We start from the raw sequence: 13,263 nt of genomic DNA on the forward strand, positions 1-13,263 counted from the left end.
AAAGCAGGATACCAAAATCTTTTTCAGTGATATAAAGAGTAAAAGGGAGGTGAGAGTTGATATTGTAACCACTGGAAAATGATGTTGGTGAGGTAGTAATGGGGGACAAAGAAACGGCAGATGAACTTGATGGGTACTTTGCATCTGTCTTCACTGTGGAGAACACTAGCAGTGTGGGAGAGGTCCATGAGTGTCAGGGAGCAGGATTGAGTGCCACTGCTATTATAAACGAAAAACTGCTAGGCAAACTCAAAAGTCTTAAGGTGATTGTCACCTGGGCAAGATGGACTACATCCCAGATGTTGGAATAATAGACTCCAACACTTTCCTAACCACTTAAGTCAGGCTTACTGGCCTATGAATTGCTTTCTTCTGCTTTCCTCCCTTCTTCAAGAGTGGAGTGACATTTGCAATCTTCTAGTCCTCCAGGACCATGCCAGAATCAAGTGATTCTTGAAAGATCACGGCCAATGATCCGTTATCTCTTCAGCAACCTCTCTCTCAGAACCTCTTCAGAAGAAAGGAAATTAGAGGCCAATTAGCCTGAAAGTGTTAGGAAAGTGTTGAAGTCTAATATTAAGGATGAGGTTTTGAGGTACTTGGAAACTAATGGAAAAGTGAGTCAAAGTCAGCATGGTTTCTGTAAAAGGAAATTTTTCCTGACAAATCTGTTAGAGTTCTTCGAGAAAGTAACAAGCAGGGTGGACAAAGGGGAGGCAGTAGATGTCATTTACTTGGATTTTTAGAAGGCGTTTGATAACATGCCACACTTGAGACTGCTTAGCAAAATGACATCCTATGGCGTTACAGGAACGATACTGGCATGGATAGCAGAATGGCTGACAGGCAGGAGGCAAGTGAGAATAAAAGGGGCCTTTTTTGGTTGGCTGCCAGTGACTAGTGATGTTCCTCAGGGGTCAGAACTGGAACTGCTGCTTATCACAGTGTTTGTCAATGATTTAAACAATGGAATTGATGGCTTTATGGCAAAGTTTGCAGATGATACAAAGACAGGTGGAGGGGTAGGGAGTGCTGAGGAAGCAATGTGATTGCAGCAGGACTTAGACAAACTGGAAGAATGGGCAAAAAAGTGGCAGATGGAATAGTGTTGGGAAATATATGATAATACATTTTGCTAAAAGGAACAATAGTGCAGACTATTATCTAAATGGGGAGAAAGTTCAAACATCAGAGGTGCAGAGGGACTTAGGGGTCCTTGTGCAAGACTGCCAGAAGATTGAGCCTGTGGTAAAGAAGGCAAATACAAAGTTGGCATTTATTTCAACAGGAAAAGAATATAAAAGCAAGGAGATAATGTTCAGCCTTTATAAGACACTAGTCAGGCTGCACTTGGAGTATTGTCAACAGTTTTGGGTCCCATATCTCAGAAAGGATGTTTTGTCATTGGAAAGAGTTGAGAAGAGGTTCACAAGGAAGATTCTGGGAATGAAGGGGTAACATATGAGGAGCATTTCGCAGCTTTTGGCCGGTACTCACTGGAATTTAGAAGAATGCTGGGGGGGGTGGCGGGGATATATGTCATTGAAACCTACCGAATGTTGGAAGGCCTAGATAGGGTGGATGTGGAGAGGATGTTTCCTATGGTGAGGTTATCCAGAACTTGAGGCCACAGCCTCTAAAGTGAGGGACGACCCTTTAGAACAGAGGTATAATCCACTTAACCTTCAGTTCCCATGCAGTCCACATTATCTTTCAGTCTTGAATGTAACTAACACAGCTCAGAGGTAGAAAATTCCAAAGATTCACAAATAAGCAGAAAGTGCTGAGGATATTTAGCAGAGCAGGCAATGTCTGTGAAGAGAAAGTAACAGAGTTAACTTTTCAGGTCAATAATCTTTGCCCTGAGTTGGAAAAGTGAGAAAATAAACAGATCTTGAGTTGCAGAGAAGTGGAGGAGTGAAAGGAATCAAGGGAGTGCCTATGGCAGGGCAGAAACCAGATTTGCCCACATGACATAATGGATTTCAGTGTTACCTAAAAGGACAAAATGAATGGCTTGTTAATCATAGCTGATCTGTCAGGAGGAACGTAAAAGGAGGAAGATTAATGAGAGCAATAAAGGAAAATAAACATGCTGGAATTGTGAAATGTGGAACACAGACTTCAAGACAGTCACAGCCATTTTAAAGATGAAATTCCTTCTAACCTCAGTCCGATGGCTAGCTCATCATGAGACTACAGCTGTAGTTTAGACTTACCCACCTGCTGTGCTGTCTTGGTGCATGCTTTTATGAATACAACCATATCCACTTTATCTACCCTCAAAAAGTTCCAATAAATCTGTTAAAGCACAACTTTCATAAAACCATGTCAACTTTACCAAATTACATCATGTTTGAAGTACTCTGTAATCACTGTCTTATTAGATTACAGCATTTTTCCAATGACATATATTAGGCTAAATGGCCTAAAGCCACATGCTTTCTTGAATAGCAATGTCACCTTTGCTGTCTTTATATCTGCTGGGATCTTAGCAGAATCTCGGAAATTTTGAAAGACTACGATAAAGGGCACCTTTTTGCCTAATTTTTTTTCCTTCCAAGGATATCAACCGATTTCCTAAATCTTCTCTGTCAATTTGCCGTATGTTATTTTGGCTACAGTTTTAGCATCTTCTAATGAAAAACTGTTAAAAGTTAACATTTTGACATTTCCTCAGTCTCTATTGTTAATTATACTTTCTCAAATTCTAAGTGTTCAGTGCCTGCTTTTGCTATTCCCTACCCTTTTACTTAAATGGAGAAGCTAACTTTATTCTTTAGGTATCTAGTTAAAATAATTTAAATTTAACAATTGATTTGTTAAACTTCACTGATGTTAAAAAATGGAATATTTAAGCAAACTTTATGAATTTTTTTTTAAATCTGAGACCCTCTTTAATTCTTCAGGGCCCAGTATTCTACATCCCAATGTACTAAAGGAAGTAGCCATGGAAAGAGTTAATATTTTGGTTTTCATCATCCAAGATTCTGTATATTATCAAATGGTTCCTAAAGATTGGAGGAAAGCTTATATGTCCCCACTAATTTTTTTAAAATAAGAAAAGAAAATAGATCTACAGAATAACATCTCCATTTAGCTAATACTCGTTAATTCAGGCAATACCTGCAGAACTACTTTTGCACCCCCTCCAAAGCCTCGACATCCTTCCTGTAATGCAACCACCATTGCACAGCACACAGTACTCCAATGTGGCCTAACCATAGCTTTATACAGCTGCAACTTTTATATTCAACAATGAAGGCAAGTATATCGTACACCTTTGATTATCACTCTCTCTATTTACTTCTGTTATCACTTTCAGGGAGCTACTGGCATACACATCAAGGTTCTATGCATCAATACTTCCAAGGTACTACAATTTACTATACAATTTCTTCTTACATTTGACCTCCCAAAGTGCAACACCTTACACTTCTCCACATTAAGGACCATTTGCCTGTTCTTTGCCTACATTTCCAACTGTTATAGTTCATCCATTTCTCAATTCCAAATGCATGCCTTGATTCTGCAACTTTTACTAATCTTACTTAAATATTGCTACCTCCACTGCTCCCCCTACCCTACCACTGCATCCCAGCTTGTTGCTGAAGCTCCCATCATTTCATTATCACCAGAATCATTGATGACAGCCCAATCCTTACCTTCCATTACTATGCATCTCTGAGCAACTCAGAAACACTTCTGGCTATAGCACTTTGACCTGGCTATAACTTGAAAACAATAGGAAAAAATGCAAACTTCTTAATGGGGCTCAACATTAGGACCCCTTTCAGCAGGATCACGTTTCATGGTTTAGAAATTTCTTCAACAAGAAACAAAACATAACATGCCGATGAGGAAAAAACTTTAAGCACAATACAGTGCAATATGTATTTGCTGTAACTTAAAATGCTGGAATTTGTAACATCTGCATTTCAGTAATTCAGAACAAGTACAGGCACCGAAACAAATATTTTCATATTGGATATAAAGAAATTGGTGCAGTGGAATATGAAGGCATAGGGTAGCAATCTGCAAAGCAGCATGAAAGCATATGAACCCTTCAGGAACTAATAGTTAGTTATTCAATAATAGACATGAGGTTGCTCTTGCAGACAAGGTGAAGAAGAATACAAGGGCTTCTACAGATACATTAAGAGTAAAAGAATAGCAAGAGACAAAATTGGCCCTCTTCCAAGATCAGAGTGGTAATCTATACATGGAGTCAAACTATTTAGGGGAGATCTTAAATGGATTTTTTGCATGTGCATTTACACAGGAGACGGACACAGTTTATAGATGTGAGGAAATGCAGCAGTGAGGTTGTGGACCCTATAGAGATTACTGAAGAGAAGGTGTTTGTGGTCATGAGGCAAATTGGGGTGGATAAATTCCCAAGCCCCGACAAGGTATTTCCTTGGACCCTGTGGCAGGCTACTGCAAGGGCCCTAGCAGAGATATTTAAAACATCTTTAGCCACAGTGAGATGGAGGATTAGAGAACAGCTAATGTTGTTCCGTTGTTTGAGAATAAGCCAGAAAGCTATAGGCCAGTGAGCCTGACATCAATAGTGGGAAAGTCATTGGAAGGGTATTCCAAGGAACCAGATACTTAAGTATTTGGATAGACAAGGGCTGATTAGGGATAGTCAACATGGCTTTGTGCCTGGTAAGTTGTGTCTAACCAATCTTACGAGTTTTTTGAGGAAGGTACCAGGAAAATGGATGAAGGCAAGGCAGTGGATGTTGTCTACATGGATTTACCAAGGCCTCTGACAAAGTGCCACATGGGAGGTTGGTCAAGGTGGTTCAATTGCTTGGCATTCAAGATGAGGTAGTTAATTGGATTAGACATTGGCTTCATGAGAGGAGGTAGAAAGTGGTAGTAGATGGTTGCCTATCCAACTGGAGCCCTATGACTACTGGTGTGCCGCAGGGATCAGTACTAGGTAGACCTGAGGAGAGCTAAGGTACCGGTGACCCCTGTTTCCATCCAAGGGGTCAGTGTGGACATGGTGGAGGATTACAAATACCTGGGGATACGAATAGATAATAAACTGGACTGGTCAAAGAACACTGAGGCTGTCTACAAGAAGGGTCAGAGCTGTCTCTATTTCCTGAGGAGACTGAGGTCCTTTAACATCTGCCGGACGATGCTGAGGATGTTCTACGAGTCTGTGGTGGCCAGTGCTATCATGTTTGCTGTTGTGTGCTGGGGCAGCAGGCTGAGGGTGGGAGACACCAACAGGATCAACAAATTCATTCGTAAGGCCAGTGATGTTGTGGGGATGGAACTGGACTCTCTCACCGTGGTGTCTGAAAAGAGGATGCTGTCTAAGTTGCATGCCATCTTGGTCAATGTCTCCCATCCACTACATAATGTACTGGGTGGGCACAGGAGTACATTCAGCTAGAGACTCATTCCACTGAGATGCAGCACTGAGTGTCATAGAAAGTCATTCCTGCCTGTGGCCATCAAACTTTACAACTTCTCCCTTGGAGGGTCAGACACTCTGAGCCAATAGGCTAGTCCTGGACTTATTTCATAATTTACTGGCATAAATTATGGTTCTATTACTATTTATTATTTATGGAGCAACTGTAACAAAAACCAATTTCCCCTGGGATTAATAAAGTATGACTATGACTATTATTGTTTGTCATCCATATCAATGATCTGGATGATAATGTCACAAACTGGATCAGCAAATTTGCGGATGACACCAAGATAGGGGGTGTAGTGGATAGCGAGGTAGACAATGAAAGCTTGCAGCAGGATCTGGACCAGCTGGAAAAGTGGACTGAAAAATGGCAGATGGAATTTAATAAAGATAATTGTGAGGTGTTGCACTTTGGAAGGACCAACCAGGATAGGACTTACACAGTGAGTGGCAGGGCACTGAAGAGTGCTGTAGAACCGAGGGATCTGGGAATGCAGGTCCATAATTGATTGAAAGTGGCATCACAAGTAGATAGGACGTAAAGAAAGCTTTCAGCACATTGGCCTTCATAAGTAAAGGTACTGAGCACAGGAATTGGGATGTTATGTTGAAAATGTATAAGAACTTGAGAAGGCCTAATTTGGAGTATTGAGGGGTACAGATAAGGTGAACGTAAGCAAGCTTTTCCCTCTGAGGTTGGGTGAGACTACAACTAGAGATCATGGGTTAAGAATGAAAGGTGAAAATTTTAAGGAGAACATGAGGGGAAATGTCTTCACTCAGGCAAGAGGAGAGAGAGCAGCACGCCGCGCATGCGCAGCCCTCCGGTGAAAAATGATATCGTATCCATTTAATAGGGGCCGTGGACAATTCTGATTTGATGGAGACAGACGTGAAAGCACAGAGGAACATCTGGAGAAATTTCTGAAATGCTCGTTACTGCTGTCGTTACTGCACGGTCGGGAATCTTCCGGAGGGAAGGTCTCAAAATCCCCAGCTTTGCCTGCTGCTGGCGACCGAGATTGAGGTCGAATCGTTCGGACAGAGGTGGCGCTCAGTACTCGGTGTCGGGAGAGCTGATTCAGAGGCTTGAAGTTTTCGGATGACTCAGAGACGGACTGTGGTTGGGCATGGCAGGGAGAGCTTTTCTTCCTTCTCCCGTCTGCGTGAGATGTGGGAAATTTGACAGACTTTGAACTTTTTACTGTGCTCATGGACTTCATCAAGTTATGATATTGTTGCACTGTTGTAACTATATGTTATAATTATGTGGTTTTGTCAGTTTTTTCAGTCTTGGTCTGTCCTGTGTTTTGTGATATCACACCGGAGGAAATATTGTATTATTTCTTAATGCATGCATTACTAAATGACAATAAAAGAGGACTGCGTGTCTTCATAATCTAATCTAAGTGTGAAGTAAGCTGCTAGTGCAAAGTGCTGGATGTGTGGTCGATTTCAACATTTAAGAGAAATTTGATATGGATGATATGGGGATGGAGGGCTATTGTCTGGGTGCAGGTTGATGGGACTAGGCAGATTAATGGTTTGGCACAGACTAGATGGGCCGAAGTGCTTGTTTCAGTGCTGTAGTGTTCTATGATTCTAATAGCATAGGCTAATAACACAAAGTACCACCTACAATACAGTTGCCCAGCAGTTCTGGTAACTCTCTGGTAACTCAGATCAGCCAATTGCAAAACATCAATTCATTTCAAACTGAAATTATAACAAAATAAATTATTGTATGTGAAGTACTTAGTGTTGGTTCTGACTGTTGTGATTAAGGACTGGATAACTAATGTACAGTAACAATTTTCTCTAAAGGTAATTTAATTTAATAAATTATTCTGAACACTGTGACGTTTTATTTGTTTCAAAGCATTTTTACAAAAGGTCTTCACTATCTTTTTGCTATTAACGATTTAATTCCTTACAACTGGGAGAACACCAAAGTATTTCAACAAACTAAACATGGACGGCTTTCTGATCACTAGCACTGCTACTGGACATATATAAAAAGCTATTCTTTGTCCAATTGCTTTGAAGCTTCCTGCAAATCACCCACGCGCAGAACAAAAATAAATCTTGTGTCTAACACAGGTGATTTTATCTTCTAGCCAAGAGCAGTGTGTGCCCAACAATCAGCACTTCTAAATAAAATAGTGAAAGCTAACAAAACATCCCTTCACAAACCTGCCAGTGTATTTCCATTTAAACCTTTTTCATTGTTCCAATGATTGCCTTCACTCTCCCGAGGCATACCAGAGGAAAACATACCACCTGTTGTGCACGACGGCCTTAACTAAATAACTCCACAACCTTCAAAACTCGAGGGAATGAAGTCAGCTTTGCTCTACTAATAATTATTATTTAACAGTGCATATTTTTCTACCGGATGTTAATATGCATCTTCAAATTTTATCACCGTTATCAATTTGTCTGGTACCACTGATTCTGGCACCACAGCCTCAGTTGATATTGAACAATTATTTAAAAAGAGCTTCAGAAATGCCCAAAGTTAGACACATTCTGCAGATTAGTTCCCACTCTTACAAGTTTTGATGCATGTCAATCTTCAGAATCAAAATGTTTTGTTAGCTGGAAAACCAATGAATTCCAATTGTGAAAAATTCTTCAAAATATGAAAAGGCTAAAACAATCATTCTGTTCAAAGCACTATCTCTACCTTTCGAGTATTGAGTTGATGGATCAGACTTATTTTATAACCACAAAATAATTTCCAACTGCATGTCCTAGCGATTATGTGATAACACTATTTTACAGCAGCTATGTCAGTAAAACAAATGAAAGATTAGCATTAAACTTTGTCTTTTTAACAAAAGGCTAGCAATTAAATGTGCAACACTTACCAAAATATAGGAACAATTATAGAACTTTACAATAACCAATACGTGGGAGTCAAACGTGAGAAACTTTTCCTGAGAAAATAAAATACTTATTCTACCAACCTGCATGTCTTGGGACATGGGAGATGACCAAACCACACAAAGGAAACCCAAGAGGTCACCGGGATTACATACAAACTCCACATAGACAGCATCTTTACTTTCTTAGGAGGTTTAGCTTGTCACCAAATACTCTAATAGACTTGTACAGACGTACTGTTGAATGTATCCTGGTTGGTTACATCATGGTCTGGTACAGCAATCCAAATGTGCAGCAACACAAGAAGTGACAATACACTTTCTTTGACTTCCTTGTTTTTTTTTTACCAAATGGCAACAAGACCTAGGAATTAACTGTGAACTTTAAGAAGTGGAAGTCAGGTAAACACACACCATTGAGGGGTCAACAATGGAAAGGGTGAGCAGCTTCAAGTTCCTGGGCATCAACATCGCAGAGGATCTATCCTGGGCCCAATATATTGATGCATTTAGAAAGAGGATAAGCCAGCAGTTACTCTCATTAGGAGTTTGAGGGGATTTGATATGTCAATAAATACTCTAGCAAATTTGTACAGATATACAATAGAGAGCATTCTGACTGGGTGCATCACTGCTTGGTATGGAGCCTCCAATGCACAAGATCAAAAGAGGCTACAGAGGATTGTAGACTCAGCCAGCTGCATCACAGGCACAAGCCTCTCCACCATCAGGGACATCTTCAAAAGCATTAGACAACAAAGATATGCTTCCTGAATACTTTTAGGTATATCGTATAGATTTTGGGCTGCTGATCATGAAAATCACCATGAAATTCAAGTCAATTCAAGTGTTGCCCACAACATACACAGAAAAGTTTTCTATCTTGTCCAGGCATGGTGACTGCTGCATGGCAGGAAAGGGTTTAGAAAAGCTATAAGTTTCCATTTTGGTCTTTGAGACAGATGTTTCCTGGAATAACTGAGGCCAAGATTAAGGAAGGCATTTTTGTCAGTCCACAAATCAAACAGGTCATCCATGACAGGCAATTCCAAGAACTTCTAGTGGGACCAGAGAAAATCACATGGAAGGCATTCAAGGATGCTGTTGAAAATTTTCTTGGCCACTACAGAGCACCAACATATGTGCAGCTGGTTGACAACATGCTTCAAGCACACAAAAACATTAAATGCAATATATCACTAAATATTCATTTTCTGCATTCCCATTTGGACTTCTTCCCTGCAAATCTTAGTGCTGTCAGTAACGAGCATGGTGAAAGGTTTCACCAAGACATTGCAGTCATGCAGAAATGGTATCAGGGCAACTGGAATCCATCAAAGCTGGCTGATTATTGTTAGACACTTAAGCACAAAGTCTCACACACTGAGCACAAACGAAAATCATCAAAATATTCTTAGCTTAGTTGAACTATTACAAAGTGACAATACTGTTATGCAATGAAATGCATTATATTTAATAAAAGTTAATTTCTTGTTTCTCCAAATTCCTACATGATACAAGTAGTCTGAAATTATATTTGTGTTCCACTTCAAGCAGTGTATCATAAACAAAAATAAAATTCTGAGAACACAACACTTTCAAAAAAATTGTTGTTCAGTGAAGTTGGTGCCTCAGGAGAGTGTCATCTGTTATTAAGGACCCTCATTGCATGAGACATACACTATTCTCATTGCATGAGGTACAGGAGGTTGAAGACCCATATTCAATGTTTCAGGAACAGTTTCTTTCCCACTGCCATCACATTTCTGAACAGTCCATGGCACTACTTCATTGTTCCTTTTTCACACTACTTATTTATTATTAATGTGACATAGTAATTTTTAAACCTTGCACTGTCTTGCTACCACCAAACAACTAATTACATGACATATATCAGTAACCCTGATTCTGATTGAACTTTGGTATCCAGAGGCACCAGTCCTACTAGTTGCATTATGGTGTCACCCACTTTCTGTAACAAGTCCTTCTGTACGTCAAAAAATTACAAGTGAAGAAGCACCATAACGTCACTGAAAGTTCCATCGCTACATCATGGAAGGTTATTTTCTAAATGATTCCCCCCTCCCTCCAAGTTCTTTTCTGTACCTTGACCAATCTGTAATTTAAAGGATTTACTATAAAGAACCCCCACAACATTTACTGGGAAGGACATTCGTTTGCATAAGTAAGACTCACAACGTTAGGATACCCTAAAATACTATTAGAGCAGAGTCACTACAGGAAAATAGAAAATGCATCTGATAAATATGAGAAAAAAAAAATCTCACAAATAACAATGATTTAAAAAGCATATAATGAATTTCATTGATGTTGACAGATCTAGCCCAGGTCACTACTCTATATTCCATCTGAAATATGGTACTTTTTACGTTCTACTAACAGGGTCTTGGTGCAATAATATAATGCCATGACTGAAAACTGGTTCCTCTGACAGTGCAACATTCTTCCATTAATGCACAATTTGTTAGCTTATGTACTCAAGTCTGTAATGAGAACAGAATTTTCAGCCTTCTGTAATAATCCACGGCTCACACTGAGACTTAAGAGCTGTTTTAAAGTACTGTGTATTGTTATGTTGCTCTATTATTTCAATTTACATTGAACTGATTTAGATATTTACCCATGCATTATTTATTACTTTACATATCTCAACACGACTGTTTCTGCATAATTTTGAAGGAAATCTCAACAACCAATTATGTCTCCAAGTTGTTCCCTAAACATTCAATTTTCTTACAGAAGCCATGCCCATGGTTTTAATTTCAGGGTTTTAGTTTTCTTTCTGTACCGTAGCGACCAAAAGTAAACATAGTATTTTGGGTACAACCCAAGTGATACACTATAATCTCTCAACATAACATCCTCTAATTTGTGACTGTCACTGCTGCCCACCATACCACGATTCACCCCAACTTCTGAAGCTTCTGACTGTATTCGTAGATAATTACATTGTTTATTTACAGATGACACTAATTTGACAGACAATTATAGTTAAGGTTAATGAGCAACTGAGGAATAAGAAATGCCCCAGAGGAAATGTAATTCAGCATAACCCTAGTACATAAAGTAGTGAAGGATACAGTACTATGTATTTTTAAATAAAGGGTGACAGGCATACTCTATAAATGCCATTGAACTGGCTACAATTAGACCTGGAAGATCAAGAGAAACACCTGCATGCCCTGTATTATTGGGAAACAATAACAAACTATAGAAATGCTGAAGAAAATTTCTGAGTCTGTAGATCACAGGTTAAAGGATGGCACACTGAAACCATAAAGTGATGACTAATATTGTGCAGATCATATTACACAGTTAAGTAATAAATTGTCAGAAGTGTGGAAGGCAATAAACAGTTTCACAGTAGATTAGCAGCCAGGGCCACAGGCTATAGTGTTTAATCAAAGTGCAAGACCAGTTTATAACCGTACACTTTATAAAGTCAAAAGCATGAGGGAATTTAAAATTGCAATGGCAAATTTGCTAAAAATATATTTATGTTATATGACTAACTGCACCAATATAATGCTAAGTGTAAAATCAGAATTTTTGATTCTGTTGTGTATTTGTAAATACAGAAGCAAGTTTACCTTAGTCAATTGTAGAGTTTGGAGTTGTAAGTGACCAACATAACTTACTCTAGTATTTTCATTTTTATATTCACTGGTGTTAAAATGTTTTGAAATTATATTGAAGGCAGCTATATTTTTATTTATACGGAATATTATACATAAATCATTCAAAAATAGGCACTAGGCAAAGAGGTATTCAGGAGGGTAACTAGACACTAGGTCAAAAAGGTAAGTTTTAAGATGATTAAACATAAATGGAGATTGGAAAAGGAACTGTAGAATATAAATTAAAAGTACTTTTATTCAGCAATGTTAAACAGAAATGCATATTTTCAAATATATATTTCTGTTCTTTGCAAATCAACATTTAAAAATGCAATACAATACACATTTGCATCATGACTAACCTGTTTAAAAGTTTTCCCAGCCCATCCAATTGCTTTCATCTTGCGCCTTACTTCCCATTGCTTCTGATAGGCCAGAATATGATTTAGAGGCCAAGGATAAGGTGACCCGTATCTAGAACGAGTTATCTTAAAAGATCAAAAGGTTCAGATCATTATTTTTTTAAACTTGTAAATACTCATGATTCATAAAACTGCAGTTAGCATTTTATTTAAAAGCAACAGTACAATTAACAACAATTGGGAAGATTTTAAAATATTATAATACAGCATGCTTAATTAACATGAGCATTCTTGGCTTACTGATCCTCTCAGCAAAATTATATCATAATCTTTACTTTGCTGTCATTTTTATTACCATAAATTTTATATTCCCACTTACCTGACAACCTTAAAGCCTATGACTGATATTAATACAAGCATGTTATATGAAGAAACATGGAATATGAATCTCAGGAATAAAATTCAAGTTTCTAGCTTAACTTAGTTAACTATAAATTTCTTGAGATGGCATAGTGGTTACTTTCTGAAGTTAGGTTTATAGAAGATTAATGATATGCTGCAATCTCACTCCCTTGATCTCCACAAAATGCATTCAGTAGTATTCTGAATACTGAATAAATTATTCTCCATTAAAATATAGGTAACCTCTGCATTATCAGGAGTTGCAATCCTAGAAAATGGTCTATATGGCAATTTTCAATAACACAAACCATGTCATCTGTGCATACAGAACGAAGAAAGAAAGTTTTAAAAGTTATATTTATTTACTGTACTCCCCCAACATAAATTCTGTAAGAGCAAATTTTATTCTATTTCTCAAATTTCTGGGTTGCTATCTTCAAATTCTGTCGGGTGAATTTCTGTTATCCAAACAGCCATAAAATGTAGGTGCCCTGCACTTGTGTCAAAGGCTGCTTTTACAATGGAAATAGAAT

General features: G+C 38.5%; 1 protein-coding gene across 3 annotated transcripts in view; it reads right to left on the bottom strand.

Annotated features, from left to right (window-relative positions):
- Positions 1-13,263, bottom strand: part of hoxd4a (homeobox D4a) — a 169,375-nt gene that overhangs the window by 5,728 nt on the left and 150,384 nt on the right. For all 3 annotated transcript variants that reach the window (XM_072261803.1, XM_072261804.1, XM_072261805.1), the window contains one exon: positions 12,329-12,454. In XM_072261803.1, coding sequence (XP_072117904.1) covers positions 12,329-12,454 — 126 coding nt within the window. The remainder of the gene's footprint in view (positions 1-12,328; positions 12,455-13,263) is intronic.

The sequence above is a fragment of the Mobula birostris genome, chromosome 6 (genome assembly GCF_030028105.1).
Source record: "Mobula birostris isolate sMobBir1 chromosome 6, sMobBir1.hap1, whole genome shotgun sequence".
NCBI classification, from domain to species: domain Eukaryota; kingdom Metazoa; phylum Chordata; class Chondrichthyes; order Myliobatiformes; family Myliobatidae; genus Mobula; species Mobula birostris.